Genomic DNA, 24,845 nt, shown 5'->3' on the forward strand with positions numbered 1-24,845 from the left:
CGCACGGAACCGCATACCTTTTCTCAAATAAGTTGTTCATCTGCTTGGTGTACTCGGCTGCAAATTCCGGCGCGGCGTCCATTTTTGCTTCAATCTTCAGAAGTCTCCGCAGCGCGGCGTTGTAGCTTGGCGGCATGCGGACATTATCTCTTTTCCACGGCAGGCCGATCTCGTACCCGCCCGGCGTCTTCTTCGTAGTCGTCTCGACGATGGATGTCGCTCGTCGGTCGGCTTCACCAATGCGCGGTCTGCTGGCTATGTTCAATGATTCGATCTTGAAGTGCTCTGCCACCAGGTCGTGCAGCCGCTGGTCCGCTTGTTGTTCTCGGACGTGAAGCACGCGGTCTCTCTCGACGATCATTCGACGCGGCGTTGTTCCATGTATCACCCAGCCGAGACTTGTCTTGGAGGCGGCAGGTTCGTCGGCGCCGCCCGTCCGAAGTTCTCTGGTCACGATATGCTCCCAGTGGTCGGTACCCACCAGGACACCCGCGCGTGCTTGTTCGTAACATACCTCACGTTCCGGTATGTCGCGCAGATGTCTGTACCGAAGCAGGGATCCCGGGATGGACTGCTGATGCAACTGCAGCTTCTTCATCGTGCGGGCGCGCAGGTCGTGTAGTGTCCCGTCGCTCTGCCCCCGCAGCTGCACCGTCACCAGCCGACTTCCTTCTTCAATCTGCTCCATGTTCGCCCCGTGGATGCGGAGCGGCGTGGCGGGACCTTCGGCGCCGATCTGTTGCGCCAGGTCCTCATCAATGAGGGTGATGGTGGAGCCCTCATCGAGCAGTGCGTGCGTCGATACCTCCCCCCGTGGGCCGACGACGGTGACTGGACACATCTTCAGCAGGACGGCGCGGGGCGGTGCGGTTGCGCGGTCAGCAACCGCCATGACGGTTTCTTCGGTCGACGCAGCAGGCTCTTCTCTTCTTACGTCGTGCAGTGATGAATGATGCGGGCGGCGGCACTGGTTCACGCCGCATGGTTTCGCTCGACAGTAGCTGCGCCGATGTCTCTTCGTGGCGCACTTGAAGCAGGCGCCCTTTTCCCTGACCAGCGCCCACCGCTCATCCACCGACAGCTTGGCGTAGCGCGGGCAGGCAACCATAATGTGGTCGCGCCCGCAGCACAGGCAGAAGTCTTCTTTCTTCTCTTCTTTCTTCTCTTCTTCCTTCTCTTCTTTCTTCTCTTCTTCATCTTCACCGGAGACCATGGTGTATACTGCAGACTTCCTTTTCGGTGGAGCAGGTCGCGCTGCTGCTGCTGCTGCTGCTGCTGCGTCTCTGCGCGCTGGTGCAGTGCTGCTCGTCGGCGCGTAGGTGTAGCGAAGCGCCCGGTCCGCCTCTCGCATGAGGAAGCGGGACAGCACCACGATCTCTGGATCCGCTGTGCCTTCCTGTGCAAAAGCATAATCACACCACCTAGACCGCAGGTGCGGACTTAGTTTGTCCAATATCTCTCTTGCTAGCATAGGATTGTACAAATATCCTTTTCTGTCTATGGTTTGAAGTATACACACCACGTTTTGCACTTTTACCGCGAAGCAGTTGATGTCCTTGGCCGCTGCTCCAGGTCGCGGCAGCTTCCTTAGGTCTTCCATGGCCCTGTCGATTATTATTTCGGGCCTCCCGAAGCACTGCTCCAAAGTTTTCATCACTGCTTCAGGTGATGAAGCAGTGTGAAGCAGCGCTGCCACGGCGTCCCTTGCTTCCCCCTTCAGGCAGGTACGCAGCCGCTGGATGTTTTCTGCGTCGGACACTTGGTACATGCTGCTTGTGTCCCGGTAGGCTGCTCGGAACGGCAGCCACTCTTCAATCGCACCTGAAAATATCGGAAGGTCCGCGTGGCATAGGCGCGGTCGCGCCATCTTCTCCAGGGACGCCGCCAGCTGCTCTATTCCTGTTCGTCTGGTCGGCGTCGGCGATCTTCCTCTTCTTAGTTCGGATCGCTGGTGTCTGTCATCCTTCGGCACAGGATGTGACTGGAGCCACTCGTCCACCTTGTTTCGTTCTTCTGTCGCGGTGACGGTATCTTCCGGCAGGCCCTCGTCTTCCTGTATGGCGGACACCTCGAACTGTAAGCGTTTATTTATTAGTTCTTTCTCAATTTGTAGTTCTTTTCTCTGGATAGCGGCGAGTCGCTCTGCCGCTTCTAATTCCGCCGCCTTAATCCGCCGCGCCGTACTCGCCGACGACCGCACCGATCTAGCGGATCTCGCTGGCGAATGCCGTCGCGGTTGCGGCGGGATCTCCATTGTGTCTGTGGCTGACGTCAAGCGTGCGTCAGACGGCGATGCCAGCGGGTCCAGCACCAGCCGCCGCATTCGTTCTTGCCGCACACGCTCTGTCTCCTGGCTCCGGTCCTCCACTTCTGCAGCTTCACCCTGGCTGCGGGTAACCACCATGCCTAAAGAGGTGACGCACCGCAGGCTTATACTGGCAGACTCGTTCCGCTGACCAGCACCCCTGATTCCCGGCGCGTACCACCAAGGTCACCCGACGGCCCGAGTCTACCCGTAAAAAACCTTACGACTCACCTCATTGGACTAGTACCAACAGCGCGGCCCCGTCGGTAGGTGCCTGACTCGCCTGGTGACGATCAAAAACACCAGCAGGCTAGTACCAACGTTACCGGTTTGCCGATATTCGCCCCTCGAAGGTGAACTCGTTGCCGATGCGTACCTCTCTTCGGCAGGATCTGGTCTTCCACGGGCAGCGTTTCCTCTTCCTGGAGTATCCGGCGCTCGTTGTTATCTGGCGATCGAAGGACCAGACGTTGTTGTGGACTGTATAATTGTTGGGGTTTGTGTTCAAGAAAACACCCTTCCTTCGACATACATATATTATCGACCCTTATGTACACTATTACAATTTATACTTAATCACTATTACATATTCACTATTACTTATTCACTATTACTTCTTCACTACTAGTCTGGAAGAAGGACTTGCTGCAACTGACTCTAGTTCCAAAATGTTCGCTATTTATATGCGTTGCTGGCGGCGAGATACAAAGTGATGCGGCGAGCCACAAAGCCATCGCCCGGCGGCGAGACACAAAGCGGCGGCGGCGGCTCAAAGCGGCGGCGGCTGTCTTGCATGTGCCGCCTAGGCCACGCCTCCTCCACGTGCAGACGCAATACACGTGGCGTACTGTGTAGAACGCGATAGTCGAAACCGCGGTGCGCCTCGTCAAAACCGCGGTGCGCCTCTTCTTCCACGTGTAGCGTTGAAACTCCGCTCCATACACGTGGCGTCGCTGTGTGGGGAGCCCCGTTGTCGCCTGCGCTTGACCTTGATAGTATGCTCGTCCTTTACATTTACACTAAAGGATCACGAAATAATGCTCTTGCTCCACCTCTATGTTCGTTTGGTCTTAATGCACCGTCATATTAGTAAGGAGGAGGAAAGCCAACTTAACACGTTAGCTGCGAAACAGGGCTTGAAACACCCTGTCCGTGTCTCGTCGTTGTAGCGGTAGGAAAAAACTTAAACTTCTCTGTCGTGCGAGAGGCATAACTTCTATCTGGTTCAGTGTAGGAAAGTGATGTCTATATATCTGAGATGTGCTATTGATTCCTAGTTCAATGGTATACTGACCTTAATACCGGGTTTCTTAGACCTCGTGCCGCACTGAACAAATAAAAATTCTAACTCAGTGCGGAACGAGGTTGCGAACACCTCGTACCACCGCGCACCTCGTACCGCACCCTAAGCTAGCTTCACGCGGTTAGTGTTGTGCAACGCATTCGAGACTATTTGTGGAACAACTTATTGAAGCTTTTACAAAGAAGGACTTGAATGTGGATACAGGTAATTTTCAAACATCCTAACTACTTGTTATAATAAATATCGTTAATAGAAACGTGAATGTGACATGTTGAGTAACTTTCTTCAAATAGGTTGATAATCATGATTACTATTAGTGTGTTTGTTCATTGAATCAACTAGCGGCAAATCCAAAACACCCGGCAATCGGTGTATGGCTCATCAAAATTTAACTCTTGCCCAAGTCAACAAGCCAACAAACAAGGCACATCATCTCTTAAACTTAAAGGGATCAAAGAAGAGTAGATGTGTAGGTTGTTACGAAAAACTCCGCACCTTCTTAACAAGTCGTGAGGCCGAAAAAGGTAAAGAAAATTCTCACAGAATGCACTGGTTGCAAACAATATTATTGTTTGGCCTGTTTTAATGAAAAACATCCATAAGTTTGATAAATAAATACAATTTTATAAAATCGATATTTCTTTTCCCATCACTAAATTATATGAAAAACTGCTATTGTTCAGTGCGGTATGGGGTACATCAGATCCCACATTTTATTTTACCCCTAGAATCTAAACTAACTAATCTAACCACGGGCGACGGTAGATTTAGGTTAATGAACTCATTGTTAATAATAATCAAGACAAAAGCCGCACACTTTGTCTTATTTGGCGCCAAAAAAACGATTTTGGTCGCCTACGGGCGGTGGGGTTTAATATGCCTCGTGCCGCCACAATCTCTGGTATAGGACAAGGTTTAAAACGACCCGTAACGCAGTAATGGAAAGTACAGATATATATCTGTGCCGCAGTGAACGTGTTAAGCCATGAGATGGATTTTATAGATTTACTAGCTTTCCGCCCGCGGCTTCGCCCGCGTTTTCAAAGAAAAACCCGCATAGTTCCCGTTCCCGTGGGATTTCAGGGATAAAACCTAGCCTATGTTACTCGTGGATAATGTAGCTTTCGAATGGTGAAAGAATTTTTCAAATCTGCCAAGTAGTTTCGGAGCCTATTCAATTCATACAAACAAACAAACAAACAAAAAATCAAACCTTTCCTCTTTATAATATTTGTAGATTTATAAATATACAAGAAAAACGTAAGACATGCTTACTATTGTTGTTGCATTTCCTCAAGCACCGTTAGGTACAATAAGAACTTGCAACAAACAACAGTAATTTAGCTGTCCTGATATTCCTGATATAAACATCTATGGGCGGCATAACCTTTGTAACTCGGATCGTGCACAATAGCATTTATCCGATGAAAGTCTGTGCCTAGATCACTAGTACTTTCACTGTATTTCTAGACAATGCTCTACTTTCCCTCTTCATATTCACCTTTTAATTTTAACGGGTTAAATACCGTTAAATGAAGATGCGGTTATAACAAAACAGTTTCTCTATGTACAAATAATTAAATATCTAGAGAGATATAACAGTCAATGAACTTCTTAGTTTAGGGGTTAAAGTTTAGGGTATAAGTAAGATCCTAGGTTCATTAATTACAGTAAAGGCTAAAAGAAGCGGTTTTATAAATATAGCTCCATTTTTTCAAAATTATCACTTATCAAACGAATAGCAAAAATCATCGCTCTAAACATAAAATTGCTGACAATAAAGTTTAGCACATATTTTTTTCATCAAAATAACTTTTAATTATATACTAATAGCCTTATTCGTTATCAGAAAATCTTTAATTAAATAACAAAAAGAAACCAAGAGAGTGGGTCAATCCTTTGGAATCATAAAACACGATTTTATCTAGATGTCGGGAATTCGCGTTGTTTTGTTTGATCGAGATTTTTCTACAATATGCTATTGATTACGTCATTATTGTGACAGATAACATTTTTAATTATTTAAAGAGCAGGAGTAAAGTTTTCATTCAGCTTGTTTCTCGTCCGTGGCTTCTTTCGCATTTAATTTCGCCCTATAAAAAAAATATATTTTTTACGTTAGATTTTTCCCCATGTGAAATCTTATTAAGCCTTTTCATCGCGATACTATCTATACTAAGCCAGATATTTAAATAATCAAATTATTGGATCTTTTAAAATAGACTTATCATTTGTCCATGAAAAAAATAGATGACATAGTTGTAAAACAAATTTCCAATGCATCACTTTTCACTAGACAGCCATGAAATGTCGCAATTTTTCATCCCATTTCAGAAATTACCTCATTGTAGTGATCGATCGTTATATAAAGGTCGTTTAACAAATGTGGCTGAACCCCATTGTGCAGAATACAGAATTCTAGACCGATTTAGTTCTGACCTTACCTTTCACGCTGATTGTATGATAAAGCTGGTGTTACACTTGACAATTGTTTTTACGTCAACTATTTAGTAATCTGTAATTTTACTTGAGGAAATATTTGTTAATGTACGACTTAGAGTATTGTGTGCTTTGCTTTAAATTAGACGAGATACTTACATTTGCTGATCTATAATTTACCAAAATTTTGTTTTAGATAGGTATCTACGTAATAAAGCGTAATAATAACAGCCTTATCCTTTGTCTAAAGTTAAGTTTAGTTGAAAACTAGTTACATGTATAATATCTGCAAATAATATTTTAGGCCGAGCAGTCAGAGGTGACTTATCTTTTAAAATAATTTTGATCAAGAATAATATTACAAACTCTCGGTTAGTAACTACTGCATACATATAAAACAAGAATACTTAATTACATCTTAATAATAACATTTTTATTGTCTTTTACAAAAACGTTTTTATGTCAATCAAACAGAATTTTCGATACGTGCCACCAAGAATCGTTATCAGATCAACTCATTTGCTCTCCACATAAATACAATGCCTTGAATTCCAAGTATTGTTAACATATTTCTTTTGTGCCGTTTTGAATATATTTTGCATGTTATTCTTTGTTCGATGTTCGCAAAATGGGATATATTATGTTACGAAAATAAAATTTTGCGATGACATAATTCTAGGGTTCCAGATACATGCCTTAAAATATATTTAACTACATATGAAGCAGTACTTACTTTGATAATGAAATTTTTTTTGTTCGTTTGTCTTTCTGTCACTTGACAACGGAGCGCTCTTTATAGTACGAGATCCGGCTGCAGGATTAGTGCGTTCATCGGTTTTTTGCTGAAAACCGAATTTTTATGTATATTTATAATTAGGAGAATATATATCGACTAGGTTGCCAGTCAAAATTTGGCCGCAAGCATGTTTAATTAAAATTTTTCTAATCGATTTTTGGGAAAAAAATTCGTTCACTTGTTTTTTGAATAAAATGTAGTCTACATCACGGCAAATGATATAAAGATTCAAAAAAATCACGGTTGCCGTTTTTCACCTGGCCGCAACATCTTGGCAGCCTGGTGCAAACAGGTATGATTTCGATTCATTTTTACGTTCATAACGTATATTTATGAATCATATATCAAATTAAAGCTAATTTTTTTCTATTTATTATCATATATGGTTGCCTAATTAAATCCGGCCGCAAATAAGGGTTGTCGGCTGTTAAAAATTATACACCGACGCATTCGCGTGCGGCAGCGAAACAACGAGAAAAAGAGAGGATCGGCTGTTAATTATATTAAATCAATATTACTTTTTAAATTTGTCATTTTGAAAAGGACGACATATTTTCTTTCACTCAACCTTAAATATTCAACATCTTTAACAGCCGGCAACCCTTATTTGCGGCCGGATTTGATAATAAATAGAACCGCAACCGTATATGATAATAAATAGAAAAAAATTAGCTTTAATTTGATATATGATTCATAAATGTACGTTATGAACGTAAAAATGAATCGAAATCATACCTGTTTGCACCAGGCTGCCAAGATATTGCGGCCAGGTGAAAAGCGGCAACCGTGATTTTTTAGAATCTTTATATCATTTGCCGTGATGTAGACTTCATTTTATTCAAAAAACAAGTGAACGAATTTTTTTCCCAAAAATCGATTAGAAAAATTTTAATTAAACATGCTTGCGGCCAAATTTTGACTGGCAACCTAGTCGATATATATTCTCCTAATTATAAATATACATAAAAAGAATGCGTCGGTGTACTAATAGGCGTAAATATTTATAATTTTTAACAGCCGGCAACCCTTATTTGCGGCCGGATTTAATTAGGCAACCATATATGATAATAAATAGAAAAAAATTAGCTTTAATTTGATATATGATTCATAAATGTACGTTAAGAACGTAAAAATGAATCGAAATCATACCTGTTTGCACCAGGCTGCCAAGATGTTGCGGCCAGGTGAAAAGCGGCAACCGTGATTTTTTTGAATCTTTATATCATTTGCCGTGATGTAGACTAAATTTTATTCAAAAAAACAAGTGAACGAATTTTTTTCCCAAAAATCGATTAGAAAAATTTTAATTAAACATGCTTGCGGCCAAATTTTGACTGGCAACCTAGTCGATATATATTCTCCTAATTATAAATATACATAAAAATTCGGTTTTCAGCAAAAAACCGATGAACGCACTAATCCTGCAGCCGGATCTTAGACTATTAGGTATGATTCGTGTCTGCAGATAGTTAAGAGGTTAGTAAGTCATACAGGTTACTTTTTACCGGTAAAACATTTTTTAACATAATTGTTTTCATGTGAATTCATTACCAACATGGGTGAAGCTGCAGTAGTATATATTTTCATAAACAAAAGGACCTTATAGACCATCATTCCAACCTTAACAATACCTTTTCCATTTTTCCCATTTCTACCCATCCAAAATCTTAAGCCCTTCTAAATCTTTGTACAATAAATAATTTGAATCTAAATATTGTTCACAGGTACATTCCCACTTAGTCCAGAGACAAAACGTATGGGTGCGATCCGATACGACAAGAACATTCCCTACCCTGAAAACTTCGATGCTCGTCGACGCTGGCCCAACTTCATCTCGCCCATTGTAGACCAGGGCTGGTGTGGTTCGGATTGGGCTGTTTCTATTGCTGGAGTTGCTTCTGACAGGTAAATAACTTAAAATTAGACCATTGTTTGACCATACTCCCACAGAAGATTGTCATCGAATAACATTAATGGCATTAGATTTTGCATAAGTAATGACGATAACAATAACAGATTAAAGAACATATTGAAAAAATAGAGCTTCTTAATGAAATCACTGAAATTTGCTGTAAATTAAAAGTGCGTATGGTGTATATAGATAATATAATAAAAATACATAATTCATAATTCTTTATTTACGTTAAACATGGTATTTTTACATGTTACATTTTTACTTAAAGTAGGTACTAATTACAACATGTTTAGCCGTCATTAAAAAACAGCATGCAAATTTTATAATTTTATAATTGTATATAAAACAATGGGTCCAATTAAATTATCAATGTTACTTACAAAATTATTACTTATCCATACTAATATTATAAATGCGAAAGTAACTCTGTCTGTCTGTCTGTTACTCAATCACGCCTAAAATACTGAACCAATTTTCATGAAACTTGGTATGGAGATATTTTGATACCCTAGAAAGGATATAGGCTACTTTTTACCCCGGGAAAATGGCGAAATCCCCGAAATCTCACGGGAACGGGAACTATGCGGGTTTTTCTTTGACTGCGCGGGCGAAGTCGCGGGCGGAAACCTAGTATCATATAAATTAGCTTGTCAATCATAATTAATTATTTAAAATAGTAGGTACCTAATTAGTAAAAAAAGCGAAATAACTGCCTGTCCATCTTCTATCAATCTCATCGATCGAGTTTAAAAGGTTTAACTTCATGCAATTCAAAAGGTTCAGATTTATGAATAGAACCAAAGAATTCAATAAAGCATTGGTCAGTATTACAAGTGCATGTTATTAATAAACTAAGCTGTAACGAATTCGAATCCGGTATGTCTTGGAACAATGAAGGCATTCGGTCTGACTGTAGGGTTGTTAACGAGTAGTTTTTCTCTAGATTTGTGTTAGATTAAGGCTTTTAAAAAAATTATATATACTCTCTCAATATACCCTACTATGTACTCGGCTATTTAACATAAGTTAATTATGTATTTAACAAATCTTACTTCAAATTCGCTGCAGTTAACCGAAAATACAATGACGAATTTTAAAAGTATTAAATTTTGTGACTTGTAGGTATTATCATAAATCTAAGACTAGTTTTTTTAATTTTATTAAAAAGGAAAAGAAAGGGTTCAGTTTCAAATAAATGTGCGGGGTTTTTGAACTATTTGTTCATCGTTATAATTAAGTTGTGGCAGCCCTAGCCCAGTAACACGAGATTGAGTGAGAGCACTCGAGTTAAAAATACCTCAGAGCCCTTAGGAAGCCTCCTTTCCGAATTTGCAAAAATAAATCTCAAGACCAGTGCATATGGTTTATTTTTGGCTGCTTGGAAAGTGGAATTTTTCTTTGTGGAGAACTTGTTTAAAATTGTAAATAATTGCACTAATTTTTGCTTAGACGTTATTCATTGTTTCTCGTATTGTTATGACAGACAGTTAGTCTGTTTATACTTTTTAATTTATTTGAAAGCATTTCTTACTTTCTTAGTACCTAAATGATATGCGTAAAACGTTAACTTTTTGATGGACAGTGGCCAAAGTTAATGCTTATTTATCTTAGACAAGTTATAATTTCACTTGTGGTTCACATAATAATATTCACATACATATCCTACTTCCTACTTAATATATAATATAATTTAATCCTATCCTACTTTAATATTTTAAATGCTAGTTTGTTAGGATGTGTGTGTGTTTGTTACTCTTTCACGCAAATACTACTGAACCGATTACACTGAAATTAAGCACACATATAGAGGGTAACTTGGATTAACACATAGGATAGGTTTTATCCCGGAAATCCCACGGGAACGGGAACTATGCGGGGTTTTCTCTGAAAACGCGGGCGAAGCCGTGGGCGGAAAGCTAGAGCTTTATAATAAAGAAAAGTGTGTATAATTTTAATGCAATAATAATAACAATTGTGTTTATTATCTTCCGGTTTTATAACACTCAAAACACTTCTTAAATTACAAACGGTTACTTAATACTGTTCGGCGTACATAAACATAAAAATTAAAAAAGTATACTCCACTATATTAGATACCTACTTATGTTTCAATTTGCGACAGCGTTTATATTATATATGTTTCAATTACAGCAGCGTTTAGTAACCAAATACCAAAGTAGATATATCATATTATGGTGTTTAGTTTACTGTATGATAACTGATAAGCCTGCTATTGAAATATGAAACTTGTCTTTAAAAGATAATAAAAACATCTTGAACCTTCGAACGAATAACCAGTAGTTACATTCGTATTTAAAAAGTGTACTGGAACTGCATTTTACTGCTTAGTATCTACTTGAACTTATTAGAGTAATGTCAATCAATACTAATATACTAATACATATTATAAAGCTGAAGAGTCTGTGAGTTTGAACGCGCTAATCTCAGGAAATACTGGTCCGATTTTAAAAATTCTTTCGGTGTTAGATAGCCCATTTATCGAGGAAGGCTATTTAGCATCACGCTAAGACCAACAGAATGCGGGTGAAACCGCGAAGCACAGATTTTACAAATAAATTGGTATTATTTCTGAGAAGATCGGAAGAATAGAGAATGACAGAATACTAGATCGCATCATTGCAATATTGACACTTTTGATAAGGTTACTTTTGAACCTACTGTTACTTTACTGTTCCACAGAGTAGACAGGGAAAAGACACAAAAATGTTAGATGGAAGGCGCCAAATTTAATTTTGCACAGATACAATATTTAACTGTAACAGAAAATATATTTTACTTTATCAAATATTAAATCCACAGATTCGCGATCCAATCGAACGGCGCTGAGAACATGGTGCTCAGTCCTCAGACGTTGCTGTCTTGTAACATTCGTCAGCAACAGGGCTGCGCTGGCGGCCATATTGATGTTGCGTGGAACTTCGCGAGAGGACACGGGTATGTTAATAGTTATAATGGATTGTCTTGTTTTGTCAATATGAAAAATTAACTGTTCAAAAATTTGTTAAATTGGCCAGATACTCTTTAGGTACTTTATTTATTGGATGACTTCATGTATCGTTAATTTTTTTATTTATGCAGAATACGATACTATTCAGGGAAAACGAGAAGAAAATTCGTAATTCCTTTCCTTATATCCGTATTCAGACTAAACAGAAATTTCGAAAAGCCAATCCAATGTTGATCGTTACTTTTAACACCTCCTTTTTTCTTGCTCTACCGTGAACAAAAAATTGTTTTTTTTTTACCTATTTACTACTTAACCCCCCACAGGCTAGTAGACGAAAACTGCTTCCCCTACAAAGCGGCAGTAACCCGCTGCCCCTTCAAGCCCAAGGGCACATTGATAACCGACGGGTGCCGACCGCGCGCGCCTCGCACGTCACGCTATAAGGTCGGCCCTCCCGGCCGTCTTAACACTGAAGCTGATATTATGTATGATATTATGGAATCTGGACCAGTACAAGGTAAGTTATGGTGATGTAGTTAGTTCTTTTATGCCTCCTCCACATTACTCGCGAAGTTGAACGAGGTTAGACGAATAGAATAATGTAGAGAGGCACATCGGCTTACTTCGTCCAACTTTACCTCGCCTTGGCCAACTTCCGTTTGTTGTCGGTTTTTGCGCCCGAGTTACCTGAAGTTCGTTCTGAATATGAACGTATGCGCTCCTCGCGAAGTTGAACGAGTGTGTAGTGTAGCACCGCGGACTTCAGTCAACTTCGGTCGAGTACTTCGCCGAGGAACTTCGCGAGTAGTGTGGAGGAGGCATTAGGATGTGTGTCACTTTGACATGATTTGTAGCAACAACGGCACCTAATGTGACATATTTTGTAGCAACAACTGAATGATAGTTTTTAATGGGGCACTAGTTATTAGAATGATATTTTCTTTAACTTTCTACTAAACAGATTAAAAATAAATGGTAGCAATAACCTACTATGTGCACTATGTGCGCGAACTTACCATGGAAAATTTTGTCCAAAATATTGCCAAACTACGTAATAGGTACCTATAAAATAACAATTTCCAATTCATGATGTTTTCATTTTTTTGGAGCGTCCGCGGTAAACAACAGAAATGGGAAAGTCATGAAGCAACTATTTTATCGCGACCTTGTCCAATATTTTTATCAAAAAGGTCCCGTTAATAGCAAATACTTGTTGCTTTAATCATGGTGTTCTTGAGAGATAAGAGATGAATAGATCTTGTTTGCTTAAATATCCAAATGGCTTTGACTTTCAGGCGTATGCAGATAATTTTAATTATGCCTGTTTATGAAAATATCTGCTGCATATATTTGACTTGTGTATTGATTTATTTACATGTTTATTATGTATATAGCAAATTACGTCATCATTGTACGTATGTTTCGCAAAAATTTAAAAATTCCTGGATTGATTTTTTTTTTTTGTAATAAAATCGGTCGAAAATTATGTTACACACAAAGACTACGAACCGACTACAACAGAAAAAGCTGTTACAAGGAACAAAAACAATTTTAAGTTAAAATTTGATTAAAAATCAATTTTACTTAAAGGTCCTAACGTAGTAGGTAACTACTTTTAGTATAAATTAGCAAGGTACCAAAAACACCTACACGGTTCGTTTATTCAAATTCTTTGGATATAAATGTAAAATGACGCATAAATTAATAACACAATCAAATATTTTATAGATATTTATGTAAGTATTGTGTAGTATTGACATAAACATACTTTTAGCTCCCACACAAACCCTTTTGAGAAGAACATGTGTTTATTTTATTTAAGGTACTCAAGTTTTTATGTTCAGTTATAAATTAAATGACGAATAATAAATTAGTGGGAAAGGTGTAGGCAAATTAAGATATTTAATGACGTAGTTATGTAAAAGCCTATTTTGGATATGAATTTTCTAGCCACTTTCCTGTCAAGTTTTACTGTCGCGATAAAAATTATGCCCATCTCCAAAATTCTGCTTTTTGTTTTGTCCTTCCAAATTTTCTCCAAAGTTGGCGTATAATCTCGTTTACGTGTTTTCACATATAGAAAACATATTCCCATAAAAGGCACAATATTTAAAATATCTATCTGTGACTGTGCAAAACAGTAACTTCAAAAAATTTTACAGGAAAATACCTAATTGTAATGTTATGTAATGACAAACATTCAAACATAAATATTAACTTGCTCCAAAACTATTAATTTATCAATCAGATATATCATATAGGTATCAATTTTTTTTTTTCAATCAACATCTAAATATGAAGTAGGTACTCAAGTTTTGACGTTAGATTAGATTGGAGACGATAACAATTAAAATAGTAATTAACGAACGTTCGGTGACTTCAATAAACGAGGAAATAATTCCAACTATTCAAAGAATCTCAATGACTCCTGTATCCTTCAAAAGATAAGATGATTAATTGATATTAAACGATTTTGTTTTTATCGCACATCAAATAGTTTTGTATTTGCTCTAATTATGTTTGTGTGATATGCGATCTTTTATTTTAATTGAGTGGGTACTGATTAAAAGATAAAAAATACGTTATTGTATTAACATGCTGCATTTTATAAGTACATTTAGGGCCGATTTTTCAATGCCCAGATAAACAGCTAGATAGACTTTATTCTTCAGTTAACAAAATATTCAATTTTTCAATAGACGAATAGGACTTATCTATCGAATAACTACGTTATTTGATGAATAAATCTACTTGCCGCTCCAACGGCCAGATAGCGCGCTATTCGACGAATAGGCGTTTGATTTGACAACTGACGCGTCAAATTTGGGATATTTTCGTATGTAATAACATAGAGCATAGAATTATTAACAATTAAGCACACAATTAAGTCTCTTTCTATATAATTATTATCAACTAAAATCATATTGAAATTGATGTTTTTGGTAGTATTGATGACCATGCCATTGAAAATTTGCCAAACGCTGCCTTTATGTCGTTTCCATCGTAAAATATATAAATTTAAACACAAATTTAATCAAAACTCTTTACTCGAATCAAAACAATAATCAACAATCATAGAACACAAGATAAACTTAAAATGCACTCCTGACGTGAGTCCTAATGACGGTTTTTGACATATTGCAAGTTGACTCTATCCCGCTCTAACCTGACTAATTTAATATCTTTGTTTCGCCACTTCAAGAGCAGAGCTGCCAATATGGAAATATTTTGTCAGATAGTTATTCATCAAATAAATCACGATTGAAAAATAGGCGAGCCGTTATGAGTTAGATAAGCAATTGAATAAATCTATTCGAGGGGTAGTTATTAGACTGTTTATCTGGGCATTGAAAAATCGGCCCTTAAAGCTTGTTTCTTGTAAGTTTCTTGTTGACTTTTCAACTGTCAAGGTGACATTTCACGCATATAATATTATCTTCGGCCAAGTTAATAAGATTAAGTAATTATCCTAAAAGATATCTATAATTACTAAAAGGAGAAAATTTTATCTAATAATACATGACGACTTTTAAAGGATTTAAATTATATTATTATACCAATCTACCTGTTGTGTCTTAAACAATAGGTACCTATACCTAATTAATATTTTAGTAATGCTTGCAACATTACTAAACATAGGTAATTATATACTTACCGGAAACTTTCAAGCCTATATTTAAGAAATTTAATAATTCTACTGATATCTTTGTTCTGTCCCTTTATTTTACTTTAGGATCAAAACCTATGATTGTTTCTGATTCAATCTCAGATCTTCGAGATCCCTTTCAAGATTCAGATCTTATCTTTCTCCATACTTACTAACTTACTAGAGTGCCGAGAGAGAGTACTACTCACATACACGTAGTCACATTAATTATAAATTAATTAATTCTTTATCCACAGCGGTGATGACAGTGTACCAAGATTTCTTCCATTACCGCGACGGTATCTACCGTCGCAGCCGGCACGGTGACAGCATGCTTCAGGGACGCCACAGCGTGAGGATCGTGGGATGGGGTGAGGAGCGTGGCGATAAGTATTGGGTAAGTTTCTAGAATTTTTTTTAAATATTATTTATACCGATTATATACGTTGTAGAGTAGAGGCAAAGTATATAAGGAGAGTTAATCGCTTGTGAACGATCTCTTCAAGGGTGAGGTACCTAATCCTGATGAATTATTCAAATAAGGTAAATATAATATTGAGATTGGTGTAAACTTGTTAAAACGAATTTAGTATAATTAATTATACGATGATGTTACTTTGAAGCTGGTTTAGTTACCTATTGTGCAAAAATTGAACTAAATATTTTTTACAGACCGTAGCAAACAGCTGGGGCACAGAGTGGGGTGAAAATGGTTACTTCCGCATTGCCCGTGGCAACAACGAGTCCGGCATCGAGTCCTTCGTTGTAACCGTCCTCAGTGACGTCACCGAGGCGAACCAGAGGAAATAACAGAGGACCCACCTCATCAGTCCCCTGTGCGTCATTACCAAGGCCGTGAAAACAGCCAGGGGACTGATACTGTTGAACAGTACGAGAAACTTCGGGTGAGATCTGGTTCGCGTTGTGATATTTTAGGTTAGGTTGTACTGTATTAGATTCTGGTTCTGTGTAGCTTTTGTATTCGAAATTGTTACTACTGGTAATGTTGAAATTTTATATGATTTGGGTTTTGAAATAAATGCGAACGATAGAAATAAGGACGATCAATGTATTTATCGAATAAATACTTGCATTTTACATGGTTAGGTGGTAAATAAAATGCAATCCAAAACAATAATTTGTAATGATATAAGCTAGTGCCTATAAATATTGTATTGTTATTCTACACCAGTGTCTAGAAATAATAGTAGTCACACTGCCTTGTCTTCTTACTGCCCACTATAGTATATTTAGATTAGATAATATGGCTTTAAATATAAAAAATCTGAGTGCCTATTTTGTATGAATGTGTATGTTGCGTCCACACGGTATCAATTAAAAAAAATTCAAGTTGGTAATTAATCAAGTGAGAAAAAAGACAGTCGAACAATTATTAAAATAAATATCATTTGTAATTTGTGTTAGATGCGAGATTTTTAGAAGGGGATAAATTTTTTGGCAGTTTGCACCGTGTGGTCGAAACATTATTTAATTTTTTAAATAGTCAACGCAAAGAAAAATGCACTTAAAAAACCATGTTTTTAATGTAAGCGGAGATATTAAAAGCGAATGTATGTTAAGCTAGTTTATGTCCGACAAATTTGTCTAAATTAAAAAATGTATACGTTTAGATCAAGTTACTTACGTAGTTTATAATGAGTAAAATATTTTTAAATTTTCCAGTTATCTCATAAATATTTGTTACATTAAATCACTTGCATGGAATGTTATCTATGTGTAAACAGATTATTTCACGTGAAGAATTTACAATGTTTTGGAATTTAAATAACATCATTATTGCTGTATCATTACAGCTAGCGCGCAAGAGCAACTTTTGTCTCCGCAACTATTTTGTCTCTCCCATCAACTCTAAAGGATGTTGCGTCGCTACGTGCGCGCACTTTCTTACTAGCCCATGGAGTTGATGGGAGAGACTAAATAGTTGCGGAGACAAAAGTTGCTCTTGCGCGCTAGCTCTTACTGCGCATTTTCGTTTTTTCACAAGCTATGTAAATGTAGTTTTTAATAAGCTACTCATGGTACGACACCAGTCATTTTTTCAATATATTATTAATAATACCGTTATAAATTAGATTCTGTCAATAGAATATCAAATGCAAGTCCTTTATAATGACTATTCTATATGAAAATACTAAAAATATTTTAACAACTGGCAACGACATACTTAAATGGTTGAGCAATGGAAGCAATATATGTCACTTTTAATTTGACATATTGAAACAAGATGGGAAAATAAAAAACACATGTAATCAAACAGTTTATTTATCAACAACATTAACTGCCATCTTATTATAATTGAGGTTAAGGTTTTTCAAACAAAGTTTTATTGCATTTAGGGCTGCCCTTTATTATAAACTAAAATCTAGTGTGTAGCAGCCCTTACTTTGGTTTGAATCGCCTTAATTCTTAATAATAACTAGTCTTAGTGACAATGTACCGTAATAAATAGATTTAAGTAACATTTTATCTCATTTACTTAATAATTTAGACAATAAATATTTTGTTACATTCTAAATGTAATGGAATGCACATTATCTTATTATCACTTATTGTTGTTAGATTTAAGAAAATTGGTAATGTATTTATTTTACTACTTAGCAAATAAAATATTGAAAATATTTTTTATGTTTTTATTTTCACACACCTATGTCCTACATCCCTTTAACATATTTAATTTAAAGTGATGAACCATTTTGATGATGTAAGAAAATAATGTATGTAACTAACTTCGTTTAAAATTATAATAATTATTATGAGACATCAATTAATTTCATTTCACAGAGTATATTTGAACACATTAATTTTTAAATATGAACTGTCAAAATGACATTTCACGCATAATTGGACTTCCATAGTGTTTGAATAAAGTTAAATGGGATATTAATAAATTCTTAATAATTTGAATAAAAACAAAAATATAAATTTGTGAGTTTTAACGCCTTTTTTTATTATTGAAAGTGTAGTACAAATCAGTCTTATGGAAAATTAGTATTTCATATTATTTATAAAGAGGAAAAGGCTACAATTTAACTTTTATTTTCGAGTAACTTCTTTCAATATTGAGTAAGAATATTCTTTGGACAAGTAAATCTTATTATGCTATTTTATATCCGTTTGCAATGGTTGCATCTCAATTCATATTTCATATAGACCTATATTAAAAATAATTAGCCGATATATAAAAAGGGACAATAAGATACTTTGATTATTGATTTAGGTTTTTTCATATAATTTAGCTCATAATACATGTAACAAAATTAATAAAATATGTACTAGAGACAAAATATCAACCCAAAATTGTGATATTTGCGTATTTTGCGACTTGCAACACTTCAATGTCACAAAAGCTTTAAATATTTTATCCTGCATACATTTATTTATTATATACTAGCTTCCGCCCGCGACTCCGTCCGCGCGGATGTCGGTCTTCACGTGGATGGTTTATTTCTCCATTTTGAGTAACTCTGACAATGACATCTTATAAATATCTATTGGACCCAAATACGGCTAGGCCTATACGCAACGCCAACGTGTGTTCGCGGTTCTACAGAACAACGTCTATGGATAAAACTGAAAAATTAAGATTTATTTTTTTCTACGTATTTTTCCAGGATAAAAAGTATCCTATTTTACGCCCAGGATAATAAGGTATAATTATACCAAGTCTCATCGAAATCGAACCGTTAGTTTTCACGTGATGCCTTCACATACAGACAGACAGATAAAAATTTTTTTTATCACATATTTGGGTTTGGTATCGATCCAGTAACACCCCCTGGTATTTATTTTTTTAATATTTTCAATGTACAGAATTGACCCTTCTACAGATTTATTATAATATGTATAGACTAGCATCTACTTTATATGGAAGAATACAAAGTAACTTCAAATTTAAACTGGTGTCCGAATTTTGAATAGACACAACATTTTATTTATACTTTTAGATTCAATGTCGGTGTCGCTGTCATCTTGTTGAATCAGTTATATGATTGAATGACTAGCGCCTTCATGGAATGACGGCATTTAATTGAATGACTAAAGGACAACTCGTCAAGTTAGTATAGTCGTTGGTTTTGATAAGAGGTTCGGTTTGGTGAGGTTCGTGTTTTTTTAATTACATAGAAATAGAAGCGGGGCTCCGTCAGAACGCCTACATTGAATGACGACATTCAATGAAGGCGCTAGTCATTCAATCAAATGACGGCGACATCTATATTACTAGCTTACCATATAGCATATTTTTGAAGTGAAACTTCTTTATCGGGGTTGGAAAAAAATTTAGTGTAACATTTTTTCGTTACGCGTGACATTTTTCCGTTACGCGCCATCTTTTTCTTATCCCTACCACGCGTGATTCGACGTATTTCTGTAAAGTTGCATCAGTATAGTAAATTATTTTTTTAAAAATAAGGTCATAAAGAAGTTTCACTTCTTACGTGTGTACACTAGTACACGCACACATTTTTTATACACATTACTTTATTATTTATTACCTACTATTTATTATGCATGGAAACCAACAAATTATACCAAAGTATGTTGCTAACTGCCGCTTTTCGGTTGACTGTTATTTGCTGCTCTACTTTTAGCAATTTTCTCCACATTTACCGCTCTTGTCTGAAACAATTAAATGAATACTATTTCAACACACTTATTAGCTTAAAATCAAACATTTATTTATTCAAATAGACTTAAGAAGTGCTTTCAATCGGGTATAATATTTTCCACTGTAAAGTAGTTTCTACAGAGAAGAACCAGTAAGAAATCTCTTTCAAAATTATAATATCAATTTCTAGGTCATCTAACTCACAATAATTATACTTTTTAGTCATTTTTATAATTAGTGTCATGAAAATTACTAAATATATGTTGCTAATACAATATACTACTGAGCTGGTCTGCTGAAAACCAAAAGGCGTAAATCTTAAAATAAAACCTGATTTTTTATGTATCTATAAGTAACAGCATACCTGTAATGCTTGGACCCTCTTGTGCAAACTAATCATTGAATTCGATATTGAATTCAGTTTCTCCTTACTCGTCGCTACATCAGCTAGCTGAAATAAAATAAAAATCCATTAAATATAGATAATTGACGAATGACTTTTATTCCATAGATGTCACCATTAGATTAAGAAGACTGGTAGGTTTTCAATATATTGTGAGATTACAAACTTTTTAAAAATTGTAAACTGAAAAACCAATTAAAATTCAACACACTATTTTCATTAGTTCAAACCTTTGCATTTACAATTAACACATTGTATATGTACTGGACCGCCTCCTTGGTACAGTGGTTGACGCGTGAGCGTAGAACCGAGGGGTCCTGGGTTCGATTCCCGGTGGAGACGAATAAAAAAAAATGTCTCGGTCTGGTAGGACACAGAAGGCTGATCACATACTTGTCCATAAAGAAAATCGATCAGTGAAACAGATGTATATATTATAATGCATCTGCCCCTTACCCCACTACGGGGACACGGGACTTCACTTTTATACTGTAGATACATTGCAAACTAACAGTGTTAAGGTGGACTTCCGACCAGCGCGGCTCTATCGCAACGGCCGCAGCGTCTAAGCCGCTGCGTCACTGTCGCAGCGGCTTAGACGCAGATTGGCTTCCGAGCAGCGCGACTCCGGCGTCAGTCACAGTTATTAGTCCATACCTGACGGTTGTGCGGTACAGTAGGAATGAACCGAAAAATTAAAAAAATATTATTAGAATCATATAGATAGAATAAATAATATAGATATATAGAAATAAATAATATAGAATCCTTTTTAGGCTGGTTTTTGTAGCCCGTTTCACTTAAATCGTACAAAATTGCATGTAATGTGCGTAAATATGTTACTAACGTCCATTTTTTAGATATTCTTTCGAAAATAACTCGATAATAACCTAAAAACAACGTGCTTTTGCAGCCTGCCACGCGACAGTGCTTGCGCGAGCATAGCACGGCCGCTACGGCCGCGCGACACTGACGCGGCGTCACTGTCGCTGCGACAGTGACGCTGCGCTCGAACGTTCCATCATACATTTCCGTACTGTATAATACTATCGCTCTGTCGCCGCGTCACTGTCGCTGCGTTAGTGACGCCGGAGCCGCGGTGCTCGGAAGTCCACCTTTAATAATCTTATAATGACCTAGATATATCACTCATTATAAGTAGTGAAAAACTTATTATTTTTTCTTGATAAATGTAATCTTTTCTATCAACAGAATTAGTTAATGTTATCACTACATAGTACAAAACTACGCACTGGATTTTGATGTGATTCATTAGGTTTTAGACAAAGCGGGCGAAGCCGCGGGCGGGAAGCTAGTACTAGATAAATATAAAAATGTATCCTTATTTTTCTTAGTCACAGCATCATGGCTGTTTGGCAGGACCAATTTCGATAATTCTTATTTTGTTGTGTTCGTTTTTGTCAGGAGAAAGATCTTATTAAAGAAAAACTCGCCAAAAATGACGCAAATGCGAGAACATAACGGCCATATAAATTATAAATCTCACAGGTTTGACAATTTGGGCATAGAAAGCATAAGGTCTGAGGTCTGTCTGGTTAGTCACTATCACTAGTATAAAAAATGGAACTTTCTGCGTCCCTATTTCCATTTGTATGCTTAAATCTTTAAAACTACGCAACGGATTTTGATGCGTTTTTTTTTTTTAAAGATAGAGTGATTCAATAGGATGGTATATAATTTATTAGGTTTTAGACAAAACAGACAAAGCCGTGGCGGTAAGCTAGTACTAGATAAAATATAAATTACCAATGCATCAAGTGTTGCATCATTCTGTAAGTCTTCGAGCCGCCGTCTCTCCGATAGTAACATATTGTGTACTGCATCTTGCTTTTCTCTGAAAATTAAGTATCCAATATATTAAATTCCTATCTTTTTTTTAATTAAAAAATGCAAGATTTAAAATAAAGCTATTCTGATGTGGGATTTTGACCCTTATCTTAAACTTAGGTTATAGCAACTGCTTGGTCTTCAAACAAAAATCAGTATGTGGCATTTCATTTTTCAAGAGCGAGCGAAGAATTTTGAAAAATTCTTTCGATGTTAGATAGCTCATTAATTATGGAGGAAGGCTATAGGGTATATACCATCACACTACTACCAACAGGAGTGGAGCCACGGGGGTGAAACCGCGCGGTTCAGCTAGTATTTCATATAGAGATTATAAAATAAGAAATGCAATAAATGCTAATTACAGATTTATTTTCAGTAATATACTTACGTTAGTTCTTTTAAATGCGTTTTGATAGTAACCAAAGGTGGTTCATATAACTCAAGCATTCCTTTAGCTAGCAACTGAACAGTTTTTAAGTCTTCCACATTTTCAGGATTAACAGTAGTTTCAACAGCGCTAGAATAAGAAAATGTTTAATTAACGTTCAATTAACCTAAATTTTCAATACAGAATATACGGAGAAATAAATAATAGTTACCTGTCGGTAGAGGACATTATTGAATGTTTATATAAGGGTAATTAATATAAATACAAGTAATCTACGCAAAGATAATTATAAAAGGTATTTTGATTTATTTATTTGTGTATTTTTTCAATAATTTCAACATTTCAATAAATTATCACATTTGACATTTGATTTGAAATTTGTGATTTTATTGACAGAACACAACGACAGATGACAGTAGAATAATTGAGTAATTGACGTTTAATTTTTTTTTTCAACAATTTATTCATAACCATGGATACAAGTCCTTCAGTCGTAGAATTGACGTAGAGTTAAAGTGTTGCTCACTAATATTTTAAAAATTACCAATTGAAAAGTACTCAGTCTTATATTCAACGTTGTTAACTTTTATGAAATTAAAGCAGATATTGTTTGTTTATTATGCTAACAAGAAAAAAAATCAAAATTAAATTTGCACACGTTATAAGCAAGATGCTAATATTATAAACATTAGCCAATATGTATTAGAAATACATAAAATTAATACACGTTGTGCGTGGTTTGTACCATTAAAAAAAGAATACAATAAAACACGCTAAATTGAACATTATTTTGTTCGTAACACTTGTTAAGATAACAATAGAATTTTAAATGCTCATATTTTTGGTGATGGAAAGACGATTCTCTCTTCATACATTTCTAAATAATTTATATCTTTTACACATATTGAAAAGGATCTTCGTATTATTAATTATGTTATTAGGTTTCCAGAAAGGAAAGACCATAATACCTTTAAACTAGTGACTAAGACGATATTCGGGCAACATTTGAAAATTGGTGACAAAATGTCATGTAGGTTTTTTTTATCTATGCATTGAATTTTACAACTCGGACACATTCATTTAGGTTCTGTTATAATTTTCTTTATTTTAGTAAAATAATTTCAATCAATATGGTTTCAAATACCTATTAATTGTCTTAAATTTTATTTATTTTCCAGCAAATTATTTTATCGCTGAAAAGGCTATTCCTTCATGAAATGTCAATGATGCGTTAACCAAACTATTGAATTATCATAATAATCTGTGAAATGAAACTGAACATTTATGGCCGCTAGATTTCTTGTTTATTTCATTATTTGACGTTCTTTCATTTTCCGTTGACCCAGGTGGGGATCGTAAGGAAGAATCAATCTTATTAATTGACGATAAACGTTTGCATAATAAACTGTGAAATAAAATATCAATCTGGAAGTCCTACAAGTTCAACCGGAGGGCGCCGAAATGACGTCCGTGGCAAGAAGGCAAGAACAGGACGATTCTTGCGATTACTCGGATGCATCGCAAGATATCGAACAAAACAATTCAGGAAACGTGAGTTGGAAACACGTCTTGCAATTTATGCATTGAACTTTCGTTTTGGCGCTAAAAGTATTGCGGCCGCGTACTTTCTCCCGCGCATTCGCGTGTCGGTATGCCCATTACTTTTCGCTATATTGAGGTCAGAAACCTCTCACCGCACATTCGCTACTGTGTTTAGAATTTTTAGATAGCTAATACCACCTAATTAAGTTCATCGACGTAGGTGTTAAAGCCAGTGGTGTGAAATGCAGTTGTTAAAAGTAGCCAACCATTTTCAGGAAGGTGTACCTCAGGAGTCTGATTATGACTCCCAGGGTAGTGACTCAGAGCACTCAGACCAGGATCCAGACAAACAGGTTAGTTTATCTTCGCTTGACCCCATGTAAATACTCATTTTTTTAGCACTAAACCTCATAATGTGTGAAATTTTCATTTGCATAATTTACGGTAATCAGATAAAAATGATTACCTATTTGTTTTTATACTAATTTTATAAATAAATATGATAAGTGTACAGATTTGTTTTTATAGTGATGATAAAATTATGATTTGAGTTGTATGGCTTCTTGTACTAATTTCATATTCGATTTCTTATAAGAAAGAGGTTTCTTATAAGAAATAACAATTTTTGGTGTTTATGTTTTTGCTGTATATAGATGTTTTGA

General features: G+C 36.5%; 3 protein-coding genes across 3 annotated transcripts in view; 2 read left to right on the plus strand and 1 right to left on the minus strand.

The window, feature by feature from the left end:
• The window catches only part of LOC123701640 (uncharacterized peptidase C1-like protein F26E4.3), a 51,930-nt gene extending 34,870 nt beyond the window's left edge, over positions 1–17,060 (plus strand). The window contains exons 5-9 of the mRNA XM_045649125.1: positions 8,568–8,748; positions 11,579–11,713; positions 12,050–12,243; positions 15,630–15,769; positions 16,045–17,060. Of these exons, the coding sequence (XP_045505081.1) occupies positions 8,568–8,748; positions 11,579–11,713; positions 12,050–12,243; positions 15,630–15,769; positions 16,045–16,182 (788 nt within the window). The 3' untranslated portion in view covers positions 16,183–17,060. The remainder of the gene's footprint in view (positions 1–8,567; positions 8,749–11,578; positions 11,714–12,049; positions 12,244–15,629; positions 15,770–16,044) is intronic.
• A 2,808-nt stretch (positions 17,061–19,868) lies between these two features.
• Positions 19,869–23,034, minus strand: LOC123701641 (biogenesis of lysosome-related organelles complex 1 subunit 6-like). The gene is made up of 5 exons (XM_045649126.1): positions 22,853–23,034; positions 22,642–22,770; positions 22,170–22,257; positions 20,364–20,450; positions 19,869–20,010 (listed from the first exon to the last, which is right to left on the minus strand). The coding sequence occupies exons 1-5, from the start codon at positions 22,867–22,869 to the stop codon at positions 19,936–19,938; spliced, it is 396 nt and encodes a 131-aa protein (XP_045505082.1). The 5' UTR covers positions 22,870–23,034; the 3' UTR covers positions 19,869–19,935.
• An 825-nt stretch (positions 23,035–23,859) lies between these two features.
• LOC123701635 (mediator of RNA polymerase II transcription subunit 15-like) overlaps positions 23,860–24,845 on the plus strand; it is a 34,349-nt gene continuing 33,363 nt past the window's right edge. The window contains exons 1-2 of the mRNA XM_045649120.1: positions 23,860–24,192; positions 24,459–24,536. Coding sequence (XP_045505076.1) covers positions 24,103–24,192; positions 24,459–24,536 — 168 coding nt within the window. The 5' untranslated portion in view covers positions 23,860–24,102. The remainder of the gene's footprint in view (positions 24,193–24,458; positions 24,537–24,845) is intronic.

Source organism: Colias croceus, chromosome 22 (genome assembly GCF_905220415.1).
Source record: "Colias croceus chromosome 22, ilColCroc2.1".
NCBI lineage: Eukaryota > Metazoa > Arthropoda > Insecta > Lepidoptera > Pieridae > Colias > Colias croceus.